General features: G+C 42.3%; 1 protein-coding gene across 11 annotated transcripts in view; it reads right to left on the bottom strand.

Moving 5' to 3' along the window:
• Positions 1–17,192, bottom strand: part of ECT2L (epithelial cell transforming 2 like) — an 82,868-nt gene extending 65,676 nt beyond the window's left edge. For 4 of the 11 annotated variants that reach the window (XM_086707998.1, XM_086708002.1, XM_086708003.1 and 1 more), the window contains exons 1-4: positions 16,895–17,190; positions 5,847–5,938; positions 2,672–2,798; positions 1,410–1,522 (exon numbers count right to left, since the gene is read on the bottom strand). In XM_086707998.1, coding sequence (XP_086564124.1) covers positions 1,410–1,522; positions 2,672–2,773 — 215 coding nt within the window. In that variant the 5' untranslated portion in view covers positions 2,774–2,798; positions 5,847–5,938; positions 16,895–17,190. The other 7 variants (XM_086707999.1, XM_086708000.1, XM_086708001.1 and 4 more) reach the window with 7 other exon arrangements.
• Positions 17,193–18,320: the final 1,128 nt, after the last annotated feature.

Here is an 18,320-nt window from a genome sequence, read left to right as displayed (position 1 = left end):
CATCGGGGACCGTCTGTGGACAAACCACTGTGCACCCACGGATGCAGGCGAGGGTACGCAGGAGAGCAGGTGAGCAAGCAGGTAGGAGAGAAGAAATGGCTGACTGAAAAGAGACAGGCAGGAGGAAGTGTAAGAAAGGGTGGAAGGCAGGTATTACAAATTAAAATAGGCCAATCCGGTTTTGCACAACTCTGGCGCTTTTTGGTAGCTACCTCAGCAGTTCAGAGATTCGCCTCTCCCAACAACCTCACCACCAGGCTGTAGTGAAAACAACTAACACCAAACGTTGCTATACCTACAGTTTCCCTAAACAAACCTAGTAAACAACCCCCAAGCACTTCATACAGTCTCCTCTATGGGCTTGAAGGAGTCCCAGCTCTCTGTCCTTTGGGTGAAAGGTTTGCTCAGTTGAGAAAGTGCAATGTTCCAGAAGCGAGATTCTACTATTACCCTCATTGCTAGCCTCAGGCTACCAGAAACCCCCAGACTGGCAAGGCCATTGATCTGGGGATAAAGTCTTACAAGCACCTGTTACTGGGCTGGCTGGATTCTTCAGCCAGGAACAGGCGTGTCGGAGGGCTCTCTAGAATATTTTCAGTCCCACATCTAAATACCTTCAATTTCTCCAAAGAATCCATTTCTGCCATTCATCTGACAAATGAACAAGCCACTGGTTGCTCCGATAATAACTCATGTCTGATATTTGCTATGCTAACTAGCAAAGTATCTTGTAATAACTGAGACATTGTGACCTTTCCAGTAACAGTGCTAGCTAATCACGCTTAGAGCATTAAATCCTGATCAAAACACTAACTGTTCCGTATGTAATTTCAACCAGTGCATTCATATATCACACCATCTCTGCTGGAGTATTTCAAAGCAAGTAACAGACATAGGAGGCAAGGGCAAGAAAAGAACAAGAAGCCATTGGCAATCGGTGGCGACTATCGTTAACCATTCTTGCCCGTATTCCTAAATGTTACTTCCCTGGTCACTCCTTGGATATTTTTCAGATCCTTTCATTTCAGATCCGTTGTTCAGGTAACAATTATTTATGGACCGCCTGTGTACCAGATATCTACTTGACATATATTATCCTTCCATTCTAAGGAGAATTTAATATACTAAGAGAATGTTAAAAATTCACTGGCTGAAGTCTCTGATGTTTGCAAAAACTAAACATCTCACTGTGGTGTGGAGGTGTTATAGCCCTCCAAGGCTCCATTTGATCCTCAAGGAGAAAGCAGCACTAGAAGATTCTGTCTATAAACCTTAAAATACCAGTCGCTTTATTTGTTCTTTCTAAGGGAAAGAAAAAAAAAGAAACCCTTAAAGGTTATGTAAACATTTTACTATATTTTATCTTCCTTTAAGAACCAATGATGATTACATCCTTGGGCTACATTTACCTTAACTGTGATTTAGTGCATCGTAAAAAAATCGTGAATAAGAATTCTTGACGTTGCTTGTTAGTCCAGAGGTCAAACCAATGACTTATAAGAGCAACTCTTTCCTGAAAGAGCTATAAGGGAGAGAAAATGTCATTTTCCTGTATAGTTCAATCTAAGTTGCTAAGCAATCCTTAGACAGTCTACCAACCTCATGGCTAATATTTGCATAGCACATTACAGTTGGCGAAGCACTTTCACTGTGTAGCAGAGGTCTATCCCTTCCACTTCAACTGCTTTTATCTGGGGATAGAGAGACAAGCCCAGGCTTGTTGGGTGGGCTGGTGGGAAAGGCTGGCCAGGAGATATAATTACAGTGGGGCCCCAAGGAGGGCCTCTCTGGAGAACAAAGAGGTAATGAATCCTGTCTCTTGTTTCTACCTAACCGAATGTGGCCTGGGGAAACAGATGCCAAACATTTCATCTTGAAAACACCTACAGGCTACACTTAAATAGTGAAAACAACAGGGCCATTTTAAGTAGGTATGATTTTACTAACCCACAGTCCTACATCTTTATAACCCTCACCAAAACAAGAGTTAATAAATATTGCTAAGTAGCCATTGTTAGACGTGTCTCCAAGGAAGACGTACGCCAAGGACCCCCCCCCCAAACCTGGGTGTCGGTCCAGCTTTGCTCAGATGATATATACAAACTCACTGGCTTTATTACTGGGTCAGGCTTTGGCCTTAGCCCGGCTAGTCTCCTTCCCTTGGAACAGGCCTGAACCACGCATGAGCTATCAGCCGTTAATGATTGACAGAGCTGCCTAAGCCAGTCAGTAACTACTTCCTGAACCACCTTTCAAAGGAGGGGCATCCCCCGGCCATTGAACTGAACTGAGAAGAGAGGATTAAAGAAATACACAGAGAATTAACTATACATGAATACTCTCCATATCGAACACCACCAAAGCACCTCCTCTTTTCTTCTCCCCAGCACACAGTGTTTTCTGGAGGCTTCTCTTTTGTCCCTGGAGGTACAGGGGAAAGGGGAGGCAGACCTTGGGGCTCCTCATAAAGTAGGAGTTGGAGACTGGAGTGAGAAGAGACTGTCTTGGGGCCGACAAATAGAAGTTTGTTTTTGTTTGAAGTGACTCCAAAACTAAATTCTTCAGAGTTTTGTTTGTTTTTTTTTTAAATATGGTGACATGAGACTCCGAATGTCACAGTAAAATCAGCCCTACAAATTAAACTTCTTTTATTCCAGAATATCTAACTTACCTCTCTATTTAATGACTTGTTGCTGAAAGGTGTCCAGGCACTGAATCTTGTGTGAAAGCACTCCATTTCCAGAGTTTTTCTAGAAGAATCCTGAGCTGACATCTCAGCAAATTATTTTCTTCCAGCCCTAAGATATATACATTCTAAGATATATACATTCATTTCAATAGAGGCTTAATTAAGATCACCTAGAAACATCCAATATATTAATGTTGTCATCATGGGAATTATAATAATTTCTGCCATTCATTGACATCTATATATTTATTTAAATTTTTTATTTTATTTTATTTTTTTTTAATTTTTTTTTTAACGTTTATTTATTTTTTGGGGGACAGAGAGAGACAGAGCATGAACGGGGGAGGGGCAGAGAGAGAGGGAGACACAGAATCGGGAACAGGCTCCAGGCTCCGAGCCATCAGCCCAGAGCCTGACGCGGGGCTCGAACTCACGGACTGCGAGATCATGACCTGGCTGAAGTCGGACGCTTAACCGACTGCGCCACCCAGGCGCCCCTATTTAAATTTTTTAAACATTTATTCATTTTTGAGAGAGAGAGAAATAGCACAACTGGGGGAGGGGCAGAAAGAGAGGGAGACACAGAATCTGAAGCAGGCTCCAGGCTCTGAGCTGTCAGCACAGAGCCCGACGCGGGGCTCAACTCACAGACCGTGAGATCTTGACCTGAGCTGAAGTCGGACGCTTAACTGACTGAGCCACCCAGGTGCCCCATATATCTATATATTTATTTAGATAAAATTACAGCAAATTATGTGTGTATATATACATATATATACACGTGTATATATACATCCCTGTGGAAGATAATCCATACAAATATGCACAGGGAGTTCATGAACTTCAAGGCATTGCAGTTTATTCTGTCCTCATCTGTTTGTACCCAAATGTGAATCTAAATCAGAGTTGTTTTTCACTTTTCTGGGAAAATGACTCAGAAATTGGGATGATGCTCTACCAACCAGGAATACTGCTTTTTCTTTCCCTGGAAAGCAGTAATCTGAAGGGCTTAAAGAGGGCATTCTACCTGCCTATCTTTTGAGGACACAATGAGGACATAGAGAATAAACCTAGCGTAATGTATCAGTCATCCATCGCAGTGGATTCATTGCATCCCCAAATTTAACAGCTCAAAACAACTGGGGTCAGGAATCGAGGCACAGCATAGTGGAGTGCCTAATCAGTCTGCTGGGGCTGTCATAGCAAAATATCACAAAGTGAGTGTCTTGAAGAACAACAAAAATTTATTTTCTCACAATTCTGGAAGCTAGAAGTCCACGATCAAGGTGCTGTCAGAGCTGGTTTCTAGTGACACCTGCGTGCTTGGCTTGGACACAGCCACCTCCTCTCTCTGTTCGTACCGGGCCTTTCTTCTGCATACATATAACGAGTACAATGGGTAGGCAGCAGAGAGAGAGAGAGGGGGAGAGAGAGAGAGAGAGAGATCTTTGGTGTCTCTTCCTGTCCTCCTAAAAATATCAGTCCTGCTGGATTAAGGTCCCACCTTAAAACCTCATTTAATTTTCATTACCTCTTTATAGGCTCTGTTTCCAAATATAGTTACATTGGAGGTTAGGGCTCCCACCTGAAATTTGGGGGGACACAGTCAAGGCCATAAAAGGTATTTCTGCTTTAGGGTGTCTCATAAAGCTTCAGTCAAGGGATTGGCTAGGACTCCAGGCTCATTTGAAGGATGTGAAGCTCTTTCATGTGGTTGTTCGCAGGATTCAGTTGCTCATGGACTGTTGGACTGAAGGCCTCTCTTGTCTTAGTTGCCACATGGGCCTCTCCACAGGGAAGTTCATATGGTAGCTGGCTTCCATCAGAGCAAATAAGAAAGCAAGAGAGGGCACGCAAGAGAGAAGCCAGCTTCTTGGTAACCCAATGTCAGAAGTGATATACCATCACTTTTGCTGTTAGTCAGGACAGGTCACTCGGTCCAGCCTACTCTCCAGCAGGGGGGATCATACAACAGCATGAGCCGTCATACAATCTATCTCAGTTCACCCTTTGGGTCAGTTCTCTTCTTTTTCCACATGTAGAACATGGTCACCCACTTCTTAACAGACACAACCCAGAAGTGCCACCTCATCAGTATTTTTAGTTCAGATCCCAGAAGATGTGGATGATTCACAACAGTCTCTACAGATCCAGATATAGCTCCTCATGCTTTAGCAATCTCTAAAGATAGGTTGGCCCTAGCTCCTATACATACAATGGTAGAGCAGGGAAAGGATAACCACAATAAACATTCCCATTTGGAAAGGAGAAGAATGACATATAAAATAGTTGATCCACAGCAAGTCCGAAATCCTGCTGTGCGAGGCTGGGGCCCAGTTATCATTTTTAGTCTCAAACAATCGCATTCTCTTTCAGGCCATGTCAGTGATTTCTTTGACGGTACAACTTTCTCAAAATCTACTCTAAGTTATGCTTTGATTCCAGGCAGTGTTCTATTCTTATATTCTACCATTGTTTAGAGGCATTTCCCTCTCTCCCCCTCTCTCTCTGAATTTAATTGCAAGGATTTTGAGCCTGTCAGGCTTCTTTGGGAAGAGCCCAACCCTAAGTCTTTCTTCCCTGAGATCTTTTTCCAACTGAAAGTACTTGCGGGTTATCACCTTGTTCCGTTCAGAGATCCTAACCCCATCCTTTTGCATGGTCCTTCCACTAAGCAGGGTCTAAGCAGCATCTGTTGCTGACAGGCCTTCTCAATGGTTTCTTTACTAGTTGAAGATGTGAATCGGTTCCATCTTCTAACCTAGCAAGTACCTGAGTTTTTGGCCGTCTCTGAATTCCTTTACGTTCCTGCTTGCAAACTAGCCAACTATTCTCTGAGCTGCCTCTATTTCTGGTAGGTACCTCAGCAAATGCAGCCAGGAGTAACAAATTCATTCTAAGAACATTCATTTTCTACCTCTCTGCATAAAGTAAAAGCCATTTACTCTATTCAAAACTATAGTTTTGCAAGTGTTTTTTGCGCTGTATAACGTGGATTGACATCGTTCCAAGTGTCCAATAACAGTTTCATGCTGCCAGACTGGATGTTAACACCACGTAATTTGGAATGTGTTGCCGTTGCTATGGTAGCATCTTGCTCCTGGAACCAATATTTGTATCTACCAAAGATTTAAGAAAGAAATAACAGTAAACTTACACAAAATCTTCCAGAGAATGAAAAAAGTGGGAATTATTTCCAAGTCCTTTAATGACGTCAGCATAACCTTGATAACAAAACCCAATAAGGACCTTGAAAGAGAAATATTATAAGTTTATTATCATAAACATAGATGCAAAAATCCTAACCAAAATCTTAGAAAACCAAACCCAGCAATATATAAAAAGATAGCATATCACCACCAAGTTGGATTTATCCTTGGAATGTAAATTTGGTTTGGTATTACAAAATCAATGTACTTCTCATCATTCATAGAACAAAGGAGAAAAATTATATAATGATCTCAGTAGGTATGCAAAGTGCATTTACTAAGCGTCAGCATCCATTCCTAACAATAACAACAAAATGTTAGCAAACTAGAACTTGAAGGTAATTTAGTAATCCAAATAAGGATGTATTATAAGAAACACAGCAAACTTAAACTTAAGAGTGAAATGTTGAAACTTTCCTTCTGATTGCTACTACTACCTTTATTCAGTATTATCCTGGAGGTTCTCTCCAATACAATAAAACCAGAAAATAAAATGTATACTAATTTAAAAAGAAAAGTAAAAGTTGTCATTACTTATTAATGGCATAACTGTATGTAAAAAAATATCAAAGAATCTACAGATAAATTATCAGATTTAATGCATAAGCTTAGCAAAGTTGCTGTGCATAAGAGCAACATTTAAAAATCTGTATTTCTGGGGGCACCTGGGTGGCTCAGTTGGTTAAGTGTCCGACTTCAGCTCAGGTCATGATCTCAAGGTCTGTGAGTTCGAGCCCCACATCAGGCTCTGTACTGACAGTTCAGAGCCTGGAGCTTGCTTCGGATTCTGTGTCTCCCTCTCTCTCTGCCTTCCCCCACTCACGCTCTGTCTCTCTCTATCAAAAAATGAATAAATGTTAAAAATTTTTTTTAAATCTGTATTTCTGTATACTAACAACAAACCCTTATAAATAACAGAATATCATTTGTAATAATTCTTAAAAATCCAATTTAAGTTCAGTGAGGGACAAATATTCCACATAGAATACTAAACATCCTATCAAGAGAAAACTCTCAAGATGTAAATAAGAGCATACATATGTACAGGTGTTGGTTCTACAAAATTAACCTATTGATTTCTATGATCTCAGTCAAAACCAGAAGCTAGTGTGTGTGTGTGTGTGTGTGTGTGTGTGTGTGTGTGTGTTCGACAAACTCATTATGAAATGTGTATGGAAATGCAATGTGTCAAGAATAGCAAAGACGGGGCGCCTGGGTGGCGCAGTCGGTTAGGCGTCCGACTTCAGCCAGGTCACGATCTCGCGGTCCGTGAGTTCGAGCCCCGCGTCGGGCTCTGGGCTGATGGCTCAGAGCCTGGAGCCTGTTTCTGATTCTGTGTCTCCCTCTCTCTCTGCCCCTCCCCCGTTCATGCTCTGTCTCTCTCTGTCCCAAAAATAAAAAAATAAAAACGTTGAAAAAAAAATTAAAAAAAAAAAGAATAGCAAAGACAACTTCAAAAAGAACAAAGAAGGGGTGACTGGGTGGCTCAGTCAGTTGAGCGTTTGACTCTTAATTTCAGCCCAGGTCATGATCCCAGGGTCAGGGGATCAAGCCCCACTTTGAGCTCTGTACTGAGCATGGACTTTGCTTAAGATTCTCCTCTCTCTCTCTCCCCCCATCCCCTTCCCTGCTCACATGCCCTCTCTCTCTAAAAAAAAAAAAAAAAAAAAAAGAGAGAGAGAAATTGAAAAAAAAAAAAAGAGCAAAGTGGTAAGACTTACTCTATGATGTTAGGACTTACTCGTGATAAAGCTACCCTAAAGAACAGCATGAGATATTGGCAGAAGAATAGACAAACCAATAGAAACAGACTCACGTATATATGGTCACTTGATGTGTGAGAGAGGTGGCATGCAGAGCGGTGGAGAAAGGAACATTCTAGTGAGCAACACGTGGAGCAAAACAGCTATCCAGTTGGGCCCCATTGACCCCAGAATCATGAGAGATAATCAATGGTTATTGGGCTAAGGCCCTACGTTTGAAGTTGGTTTGTTATTCAGCATTAACAACTGATACAAAAATTGGTACCCGGAAGTACAGTGTGGCCATAACATAACTGAGGGCATAGGGCATTGACTTTAGGAACAGGCAGTGTGTGGAAAGTGGACGGGTGGTCAGCAGACCGTTAGTAGAGGCAGAAGAGCAGTGGAGCTGCTACGAAAGGCCAGGCAAATGGTGACTGTGTTATGTGGCAGTGAAACGTTTAGTGACGCTGGTGTCTGCGTTAGTACGGACAATAGAAAACGTACCAAGGAATACGTAGACCTGACTAAAGAGATTCTAAGCAGGATGTAGAAAAGGCTAATCGATTTTTTTAGCTGCAGATCATGCAGTCAGGGAGACACGAAATGATCTGAAAGATCGGTTTTGTTTTGGGGTAGAATTTAGTGGAAATAAAGAACATCTAATACAGTATCTTCGGCTAGAAAAAAGTCTCAAAATAATAAAGATCTCATTTCAAAGACTTCCTTTATAAGGTCTTTAAAAGGTCTGCAATGGTACTGACCCTCTCATTCAGAAAATAAAAGAGTTTTGGGGCCCCCAGGTGCTTCAGTTGGTTAAGTGTCCGACTCTTGATTTCAGGTCAGGTCATGATCTTGTGGTTCATGAGTTTGAACCCTGCTGTCAGCACAGAGCCTGCTTGGGATTCTCTCTCTCCCTCTGCCCCTTTCTCTCTCTGTCTCTCAAAATAAATAAATAAAATTTTTAAAAGTTATACAAAGAAAACAAATGAGTTTCTAAGAATCTTAAAGACTGCCCCACAGCACCTTGAATCACAGCACAAGGCAGAGAGGAGTCTATCTTAAAGAGGTTTGTGGAAGGAGGTCTTATATTAAATAGATTATAATTAGGTGCATAGAAAGAAGACTGTTCTGGTGAAAGCATGACCAGCTAGAAAGAAAAGGGACCAAGAAACTTTGCAATGGTCTCTGACACACCAACTTTCTATAGGCAGAAAGCAGGCTGAGAAAGCTAGGCAATTACAACCACAAATCATTTCTTTCTTTCTTTCTTTCTTTCTTTCTTTCTTTCTTTCTTTCTTTCTTTCTTTCTTCCTTCCTTCCTTCCTTCCTTCCTTCCTTCCTTCCTTCCTTCCTTCCTTCCTTTCACATTTATTTATTTTTGAGAGACAGAAAGAGACAGAGCCATAAGCACGGGAGGGGCAGAGAGAGAGGGAGACACAGAATCTGAAGCAGGCTCCAGGCTCTGAGCTGTCAGCACAGAGCCCGACGCGGGGCTCAGACCCACGAACCGTGAGATCATGACCTGAGCTGAAGTTGGACGCTTAACCGACTGAGCCACCTGGGCGCCCCAACCACAAATCATTTCTTATTGGAAAGGATGGATGATTCAGAAGGTGAAGCCAAGAGTCAGTAGTGCAGAACTCAGAGGAGCTGAGGACAATGGAATAGGAGGCCACACCCAAGGAGGAGACCTGGACTGTATGTAGTCGAGGAATAATCAGGGCAACTGGCCTGGCTAAATTTCAGAGTTGCTATGTCAGCAACTGCCATGTGCCTTGTGTTTCCTGTCTTTATGAACAGGAAATACTACCCTTCTTGTGTGTCACCAGCATAAGGCGGGTGTCTGGGAGACAGCCAGGTTCACAGGTCTCCAGATCAAGAAAAGCCACAGACGAGGAGCCTCATTTGCAATTGGCCCTAATGCAGATCACAAGAGATTAGACTTCAAACCTCGTACCATAATTGGATGAGACTTTAGGTGTCTTGGGATGGAGTAAACGTATTCTGCATACAAAAGGCATGTGAATTGTTGTGGCCAGAGAGCACAACGGGGTATATTGTCTGCACATATGGCCAGGAAAAATTGCTCCCATCCTTGTGTATGCGTATCAGTTCTTCCATCAAGAGGCAGAGGATGTTGATGGAGGTTGATAAAGTGAAGATGTGTGGCTTCTGGGCCTAGGCCTTAAGAAGATTTGCAGTTTCTTGTTTGGTACGCTTTGGATCTAGCTGCCATGTAAATAAGCTCGAGCTACATTACAGAATGATGAGAGACCATCTGGAGAGACAGAGGTTGAGCCAGCGCAAAGCTGTTTCAGCCACCCTCGTCAAAGCACCAGATGTGTGAATGAAGCCATCTCGGGTATTCTGCTCCAACTGAGCTCCCAAGTGAACGCAACCATATGAAGGACCCCTGATCTATAACAGGCAGAAGAACTGGCCAGGCGAGGCCAGCAAACCCAGAGAATCGTGAAAAGTAATGATTTCTGTTTCAAGCTACCTTGGTCTGAGACTGTTTGTTATCTAGCACAGACTGACAGAGCCATATGCTGGTGAGCATCCAGAACAGTCACATACAGCTGGTGAACGTGCAAACTGGTGTAAGTGCTTCGCAAAAACGGTTTGGCATTATTTCCTAAAGTTGAACGTGTGCCTCCAATGGACTCAACAGAAAAACTCGAACATGTGGACCCAACATATCCACGAGCACATTCACAGCTACATCAGATAGCTCCAAACTGGAAAGGGTACAATCATTCCCCAGCAGTCAAGTGGATAAATATATTGTCATGTATCCCTGTGCGAGAATGCTATATATCAATGAACAATCTGCTGCTACACACAATATGTGTGAATCATACACATAAGACATTAAACAAAAGAAGCTGGAAACAGCATGCCACATTTTATGTGGTTTAATTTATACACGGTTCTACACCACAGTGTTAGAAGTTAAGATGGCAGTTACCTTTGGGTAGGACAGAGAGGGCATGACTGGGAGGAACTAAGAGGTGACTCTGGGGTGCTGCTCCCTGATCTATGGGGACCCAGTGGGGTTCACTTTACAATTCACTGAGTTCCATACATATGATTCGCATATTTTTCTACATCTTCTATTTCTTTTTTTTTAAGTTTATTTATTTTGAGAGAAATAGAGTGCATGAGAGAGTGGAGGAGGGGCAGAGAAAGAGAGCGACAGAGAGAGAATCCCAAGTAGACTCTGTGCTGTCAGCACAGAGCCCCATGTGGGGCTTGAACTCACGGACTGTGAGATCATGACCTGAGCCAAAATCAAGAGTCAGACGCTTAACAAACTGGACCACCCAGATGCCCCTACATCTTCTATTTTGATCAAGAAGTTTTAAAAAGATATCACTTATAAAAAACCAAACACTCTTAAGTATCGAGAAAAAAATAAAAGTACAAACTTTATGAAGAAAATGATAAAATTTTTTTGAAGAACACTTTTAAAGAACCGAGATAAATGGAGTGATATGTTTTATTCATGAATTAGAGAATTTGGAAGAATGAAGACCTTAGTTTTCTCAAATGGATCCACCAATTCAATGCAATCTGAATTTAAAAAATCCTAAGAGATATCGTGGTATGTGTGTGGAACTTGGAAAGCTGATTTTAAGATATTTATGGAGGGTTAAAGGGCCCCAAATAGTCAAGTCAGTCTGGAAGAACAAGGGAGAGAGACATATTTCTAGAAAGACTCACTGTAAAGCTGTAGTAATAATGTCACATGGCATTAGTATGGAGACAAATATCGAAGCCAGGGGAACAGGAGACAAAGTCCAAAATAGACTCCAGTATACATGGGTACTTGTTAGATGATAAATCAAAGAAGAGATGGATTTTTCCATTTATAGAAACCAGAGTATCTGTTTTAAAAGAAGAGAGAAGAAATTGGACCCCTTTCCCACACTGTACACATACACACACGCACATCAACTATCTGAAGGCTTTTTATATGTAAAATCAATTACACATGGTTTGTGATCCCCCAGAAGACAAAATTAAGAACAATGTGTGATGTCAGAGAGACAGATTTTGGATCAATCTAAGTGGGAAAACAACCGCTTCAGCGGCTTTAGCTGTCTCAGGAGGTTAAGTCCATTACTGGAGATATTAAAAAAAAAAAAAAATTGGATGACCACTTGGCAGTGAAATTCTAGCTGGGATTCCAGCATCAGAAAATGTCTCAGTTTCTAAGCAACCCTCTGTTGCTATAAATCCCAAGAAGAGAGAGAACAATGGGTCCTGGCATAGCCGAAGAAACTTTATGGGAGAACCAGGAGATTTTGAGAATAAGACAAACATTTGCAGGCTCTTCTTACCACATGTGAGAAATGGAAGCATGTTTTAAAAATGAATATATTGGAAAGGCATGTACCAGATTAGGAACAATTTTAGAAATATTACAGCGGGTAGCATGACAACACTGAATTTGGATCCCTGCTCTGACCTCCTTTCCCCCAAGTAAAGCTTTACAAGTAATTTAGTCTCTGAGCCTCAGTTTCCTCATGTGTAAAGCAAAGCAATGCCGTGCTTGGCAAACTACAGTATAATAATGTGTTGTTCAGATAAAAACCTCATGGCAATGTGGGAAATTAAATACCTCCTTCTGAATCAACATTAAATCAAAACAAATCCTTAGTTTCCTAAGACGCCCAGCTGTTGTTATGTGAAATCCCTCCAAGAGCCAACATAAGGAGTTTTTATTTAGCAAGTTCTTAAAATCGTTGTTATCCTCTGTGTTAAGGGATTACTGAGTTATATAATAAGCAGAACATTGCAGAAAGAACAGTCACTATCTCTGCTGGTGGACTTAAATATATGAGTACAGTATATCATATATAGAGATATAAATATAGAGATAAAAATGCCAATAGAGAGTTAGAGATAGAGATAGAAATTTCCACGGGATTATTTACATTCTTTTAAGATGTCATTTTTGCTGATTATTCAACCCAAGGACAAATGGCATGCTGGCAATCACTACTTCTTTAAATTGAATGATTTCTTTTCATATTCCAGCATTTTATATTTTTCCAAATAGTAGCTCCATATGATATTAATAGTCATTTCCCAAAAGCAGGATCCATGGTTAAATATGCTTAGGAAATGATTAAGCACAATGAAACAAGTGTCTTTTTTGTAAGATGTTATAGAAACTGTACTACGATGATGCTCACTGTGAATCTCCAAGAGGGGGAAATAATATGCAGGATTTCCCTTGTTCATTGTTATAGGAACCTGTCATAGTGCGTATTGGTTATGTGATGTGGTTATCGTGGTGGTTATCTAATGCTGCGTAACAAAGAGTCCCAAAACCTAGTGGCTTAAAACAACAAATATTTATTATCTCACAGTTTCTGTGTCAGGAGACAAGGCATGGTTTAACTGGGTCCTTTGACTCAGGGTCTCTCACAACCATGTTTCAGTTGGGGCTGTGGTCATCCAAAAGCTCAACAGGGGAAGGATCCACTTCTAGGCTCGTGTAAGTGGTTTGTTGGCAAGATTCAGTTCCCACAGACCACAGGAACAGGGACTCAGTTCCTTGCAGGCTCTTGGCTGGAGGCTTCCCTCCCATGTGAGCTTCCTAACTTGTTAGCTTACAAAATGACAGCTGGTTTCCACCCACTGAACAAGCTAAAGGGCAAGACGGCAGGCAAGATGGAAATTGGCGTCTTTGTGTAACAGAATCCCAGAAGCAACACAGCATCACTTTTTGATTAGTCAGAACAGAGGTCAGCAAATGTGGTCAGCAGCCCATATTCAGCCTGCCAACCACTTTTGCAAATAGTTTTATTGGAATACAGCTAATCACATTTATTTACATATTGTCCAAGGTTGCTTTTATACTGTAACAGGAAGAATTGACTAATTGAGAAAGAGAAAGAGAGTGAGAGACCATATAGCCCACAAAGCCAAAAACATTTACTACCTGGCCCTTCACATAAAACATTTGGCAACCCCTGCACTGGAAACAAATCTAGCCCACATTCGAGGGTAGAGGATTCACAAGGGCATCGCTATCAGGAAGCTGGGGTCGTTGGGAGCCAATTTAGAAGCTGCCCACCACTTAGCACTTGCACCAAATAGGCACTTGGCAAGTACTTGCTGAATGAGTAAAGGAATAATTGTTCGCATCTACTAATTTTCCAAATTCAAGGGCTGAAAAGCAAGTCACTAGCTAAGAAAAAGCCAAATTCCTTCGCTGATTATTAGGATTTGACACCTATGTCACAGCTGTGACAATCTGTCAACTTATGTGGATATTATTAGTAATTCCCATCATTATATTAAGTGAGTTAGATGGTAAAATAGGCTTAGAATCGAATTAATATGTACATCTGACAGATCATTCTTTCACAACATCAGCAAATTGGAAGGAAGGGAAGTATTTTAGGGTAGTCATTTGGAATGAGAATTCTGGGGCAAGAATACTCCTTGTGAATTATGTTTACAATATGGCAGTCACCACTATTTCTTTTTTTTTTTTTTTTTTCAATTTTTTTTTTTCAATGTTTATTTATTTTTGGGACAGAGAGAGACAGAGCATGAACGGGGGAGGGGCAGAGAGAGAGGGAGACACAGAATCGGAAACAGGCTCCAGGCTCTGAGCCATCAGCCCAGAGCCCGACGCGGGGCTCGAACTCACAGACGGTGAGATCGTGACCTGGCTGAAGTCGGACGCTTAACCGACTGCGCCACCCAGGCGCCCCGCCACTATTTCTAACACCATGGGAGACTCAAAACCTAGGTATACAAAACCAAATTCTCATCCATTTTTCATCTTTGCTCTGTGTCCTTTCTCCAAGAGTCACAGTACTGTCCCATGCGGTTTTTCCTTGATCATTTAGGATTTCTCTTATTTGCACACAAAGTAGCGTGTCACTCCTGGGAAAGTAAAGGTCCAGCCACTCACTGCCTTGCTCATATCCCAGTTTTCCAGGGAATTGAGGCCCCAGTGTGGATGACACCAACTGGGTATCTCTGTCTTACATTATCTTGCAAAACAAGGGCTCTAAACGTTTCTGAAGTGTGTTCTCAGAAGGTAATGAAATAGGAGACCCCAATCTGTGGCTCTTCTCATTTATAACTAGATCCAACATACAGATTGTTACAAAATCAAAGTGGGGAGGGAGCCATGTAACAAATGGTAAACTTATCTTAATTTTTGTTTGAGTGGCTCTTCTAACCGGCACTGTGCTAGTAAATCTTTTTCCCACACACTAGCTCCTTCTCACATTCACCCTGGGAGTTAGATTACAGAGGAGAAAAACAGGGTAAAGAAAACCATCCAAGGTCGTACAGGGAATAGTTGGTTATTGAATTTAAAAATTATACTGGATTTTTCCTAAAGAGTGAGTGTAATAAATTGGATCTATGGCTGCTATGGGTTAATCCGGAAATACGATTTCTCTTTCATGGCCGACTATCCTTTACAACTGGCATATTGATGAGGAACTCAGCAACTGACCTACTACTACCTCTATGCCTAGTAAAAAAAAAAAAAAAAAAAAAAAAAAGGTGGGGTGATGGGTGAGGTGGGGAGGAGCCTGTTATGTGACAACCAAAGCCAGATTAAGGGTTGAAATGGCTGGCCAATTGCCGGTCTGTACAGCGTTAAATTATCACCAGGATAGCACAGGATCATGTTGTCATTAACGATGTTTCCACAGCCTTACCCGGTTGGAGAAATGTACATTCGCCTGGTCCTGCCCCACTGTAGTAGACAAAATGACTTGAAGTGCAAGTTAGAAACAAACATTGTTCTCTGCCACAGAGGTACCTACATTTGAGTCCTTTTATGATTCACACCTGCAAGTTGCACAACGCCTCATTTATTATCTGAAATTTAATCCCTTAAGCATGATCTATATTTTCAACATTTCAGAGGCTATTGCAAACTCACCTAAACTTTTAACGTAAGTACCTGGCATTACTTCCTCAAGAAACTTTTAGATTCTATGCATGGAAAACAAAAATCTATAGAAAGTCTTCTTGCAACATGAAAAAAGAATCAAGTACTAGGCGTAGGGAAGAAATCCCAATTTAATCCCTTAAATATGCCTCTGAAGAGTTATCTGGTTTTAAAGACTGTGAAAAAACCAGAGTACAAGGACAATGTGTGTGATTATGAAAACAGGAATGAAAGATTATTCCACTTAAATGCCTGTTTTTCAGGACATATAAAAACATGACTTATTTTGAACATAAACTGGTATATTATTTTATTAAATGCACAAAAAAGTAATGGATGATGAAGGTAACAGCATGTTTTGAGGAAATCTGCACTACTGATGGCACAGGAGGTGATCGGAAATGCCGCACTTGTGAGCCCAAATGCACATAAATGTTGGATTGGCTCCCCGATAAGTAAGTTTAAAACTACAAGATTAAAGTTGCAACAAGAAGCAATTGCACTAGTTAAACTCATTCGGGAGAAATAACCAGCCATGGCTGTTGTAAACTTTCAAGTTCCTAATCCCTACTTTCTCCTACTGAAATAAGTTTTAAAACATGAGTTTTGAGGACTCCCAAGGTGCGCAAGTGTCAAGAAGGGCCCGAAAACAAATTGCCTGTGTTTTGCTGAACTTCGATACAGATGATGTCGGTATATTCTGTTCTGATACTATGGAGAAAGTTATTAAAAAGCGCAGCACTTTGTACTTTTAAAAAGAAGAAAAAAAAAGGAAGTATCATGTCTTTAGTTGTTTGTCCTGTTCATCAAATCTTAGCATATTAACTCCTAGAGCGACAGAATTCGAACCAGGAACTGTATTCTCAACAGGGTGTATTTCCCCGTCACTGCCCCCAGCTCCACTCCCCACGCTCCCGTGACTCTACCGTAGGAAGAGCTGAAAACTGGAAGAAGGAGAGGCGTTGGTGTGAACCAGTCTGGGGTCGGATGAAAATCACTGTTTTCCAAAGTGCTCAATAACTTGACTTCATTTCTAGCCCAGATGAAAGCTCTGGAAGAGGTTAAGAGTTTCCTTGGCACCGCCCAAGTCAAACCCACGGAAAGATTGCTTTTGTTTCTCCCCGGAGCCACTGCAGCTTTTTGGATAATCGTGGGGCTGCTGCGGCTCTCAAGGTCACGGGTGGGGGAGGGGCGGTGCCCGCCTCAGCGCCGCTTCGGGTCTTCCGGAGGTCGCGCAGGGAAGCTAAACCGCCCCGGTGCTGTGCCCGAGGGGTCTCAAGCAAAAGTTGCGCGGCCCGGAGGCCAAGGGCTTTACCTCCCGGAGGTGGCCGAGGGACCCGGGCCGGAGCGCCTCCTCTTTGGACCGCCGAGTGACAAGCGGGGGCTGCAGCCAGCGGCCGCCCCGGAGCGCGGCGAGGACGGGTGGCGCGCGGTCTCCACGGGGACGGGCAGCATCCCCCCCCCCCCCCAACCGCGCTCCTCGGAGTCCCCGCCCCGCGCGCCTGGCCGCAGCCCGCAGGTGTCCGCGGGGCGGGGGGTGCTGGCCCCGTGTGGGCCACCGAGGCCTGTCCACGGCCGCTGCGGGATTCCGGCCAGTCTGGGGCCCAGGCTCCTCCGCCGTCCCTCGGGGGGGGGGGGGGCTGAGGTGGGACCCCCGAAGGCTTAGAGCGGAGGGGCAGACGCCAGGCTGCGGGACCCCAACCAGGAGGAGATGGGACACTGACGCCAGCGTTAGCTTGGTCGCAAAGAAAGCCAGCAGTTTTAAGGCCGTGTGATGGGAAAGGTGGGGTTGATCTTCAGCAAATCCTCGGAATATTTTAATACTTCTTGTCAAGTTTAGCGTTATACAGGAGGTACCAAAACCAAAGCAAACACGTTTAAGGGATCTGGAAGTAACACTAAATATAAATGGTTTGCTCTGGTGTTTTGTTTTGTTTTTGTAATTTTGTAATTTTGTAATTTTGTAATTAAAATTTGTCTACAAGGAATATACAACATATAGTAAATTTGATCCTCGTACAGTTTTATTCTAATCCAGGCATCTCAGCTTTTTCCTGTTGCCTTTAACATATGTTTAAATTGTGTGTACCAATTAGAGAAGCTAAAATTTTATTACCTGAGACCCACATGGGGTCCCTTGACACAAAGGACAAATGAACCAGATGAATAAACAAGATCAATCTGATGCTCTGTCAGTGACCCCACAGGAAACAGCTTGTGCTTCACTCTATCTCAGGACCCATCCAAGAAAAACATGTCACGCGGCAAAATTTCCTTTTTGCTTTGTCAGACCCTAAAACGCTATTTCCCCACCCTGGAATCCCTAGTCTCTCAACCCAACTGAAAAGTTTGGAAGACTGTATTTAATATTCTGCTCATTTCCTCATTTTTAAAACGAGTATCAAAAAAGAGCAATCAGATAAGTTGATCAAAAATCTTTGAGCTCAGAATGGCAAAAATTACTAAGATTGAGATTTGTTTGTACCATTCAGTGGGTTTCACTCACGCATCCCCAATTAGGTGCTTGTTTCTCTGTCCTGGAAACGAGGAAGAAGCAGGGGCGTCTTTTAAAATGTGAAGGCGACTGAGCTACGATTGAATAAACAAAATGTGGCTATCCGCACAACGGAATGTGATCTGGTCATGAAAATGAACGCACCAGTGATCCATGCCACAACATGGATGAACCCTAAAACCTAGAAAATATTATGCTAAGAGAAGCCAGTCATGAAAGACCATGT

This window comes from Puma concolor, chromosome B2 (genome assembly GCF_028749965.1).
Source record: "Puma concolor isolate L17-30 chromosome B2, mPumCon1.1.hap2, whole genome shotgun sequence".
Classification (NCBI taxonomy): Eukaryota; Metazoa; Chordata; class Mammalia; order Carnivora; family Felidae; genus Puma; species Puma concolor.
This window is presented reverse-complemented; position numbering and strand designations above follow the sequence as displayed.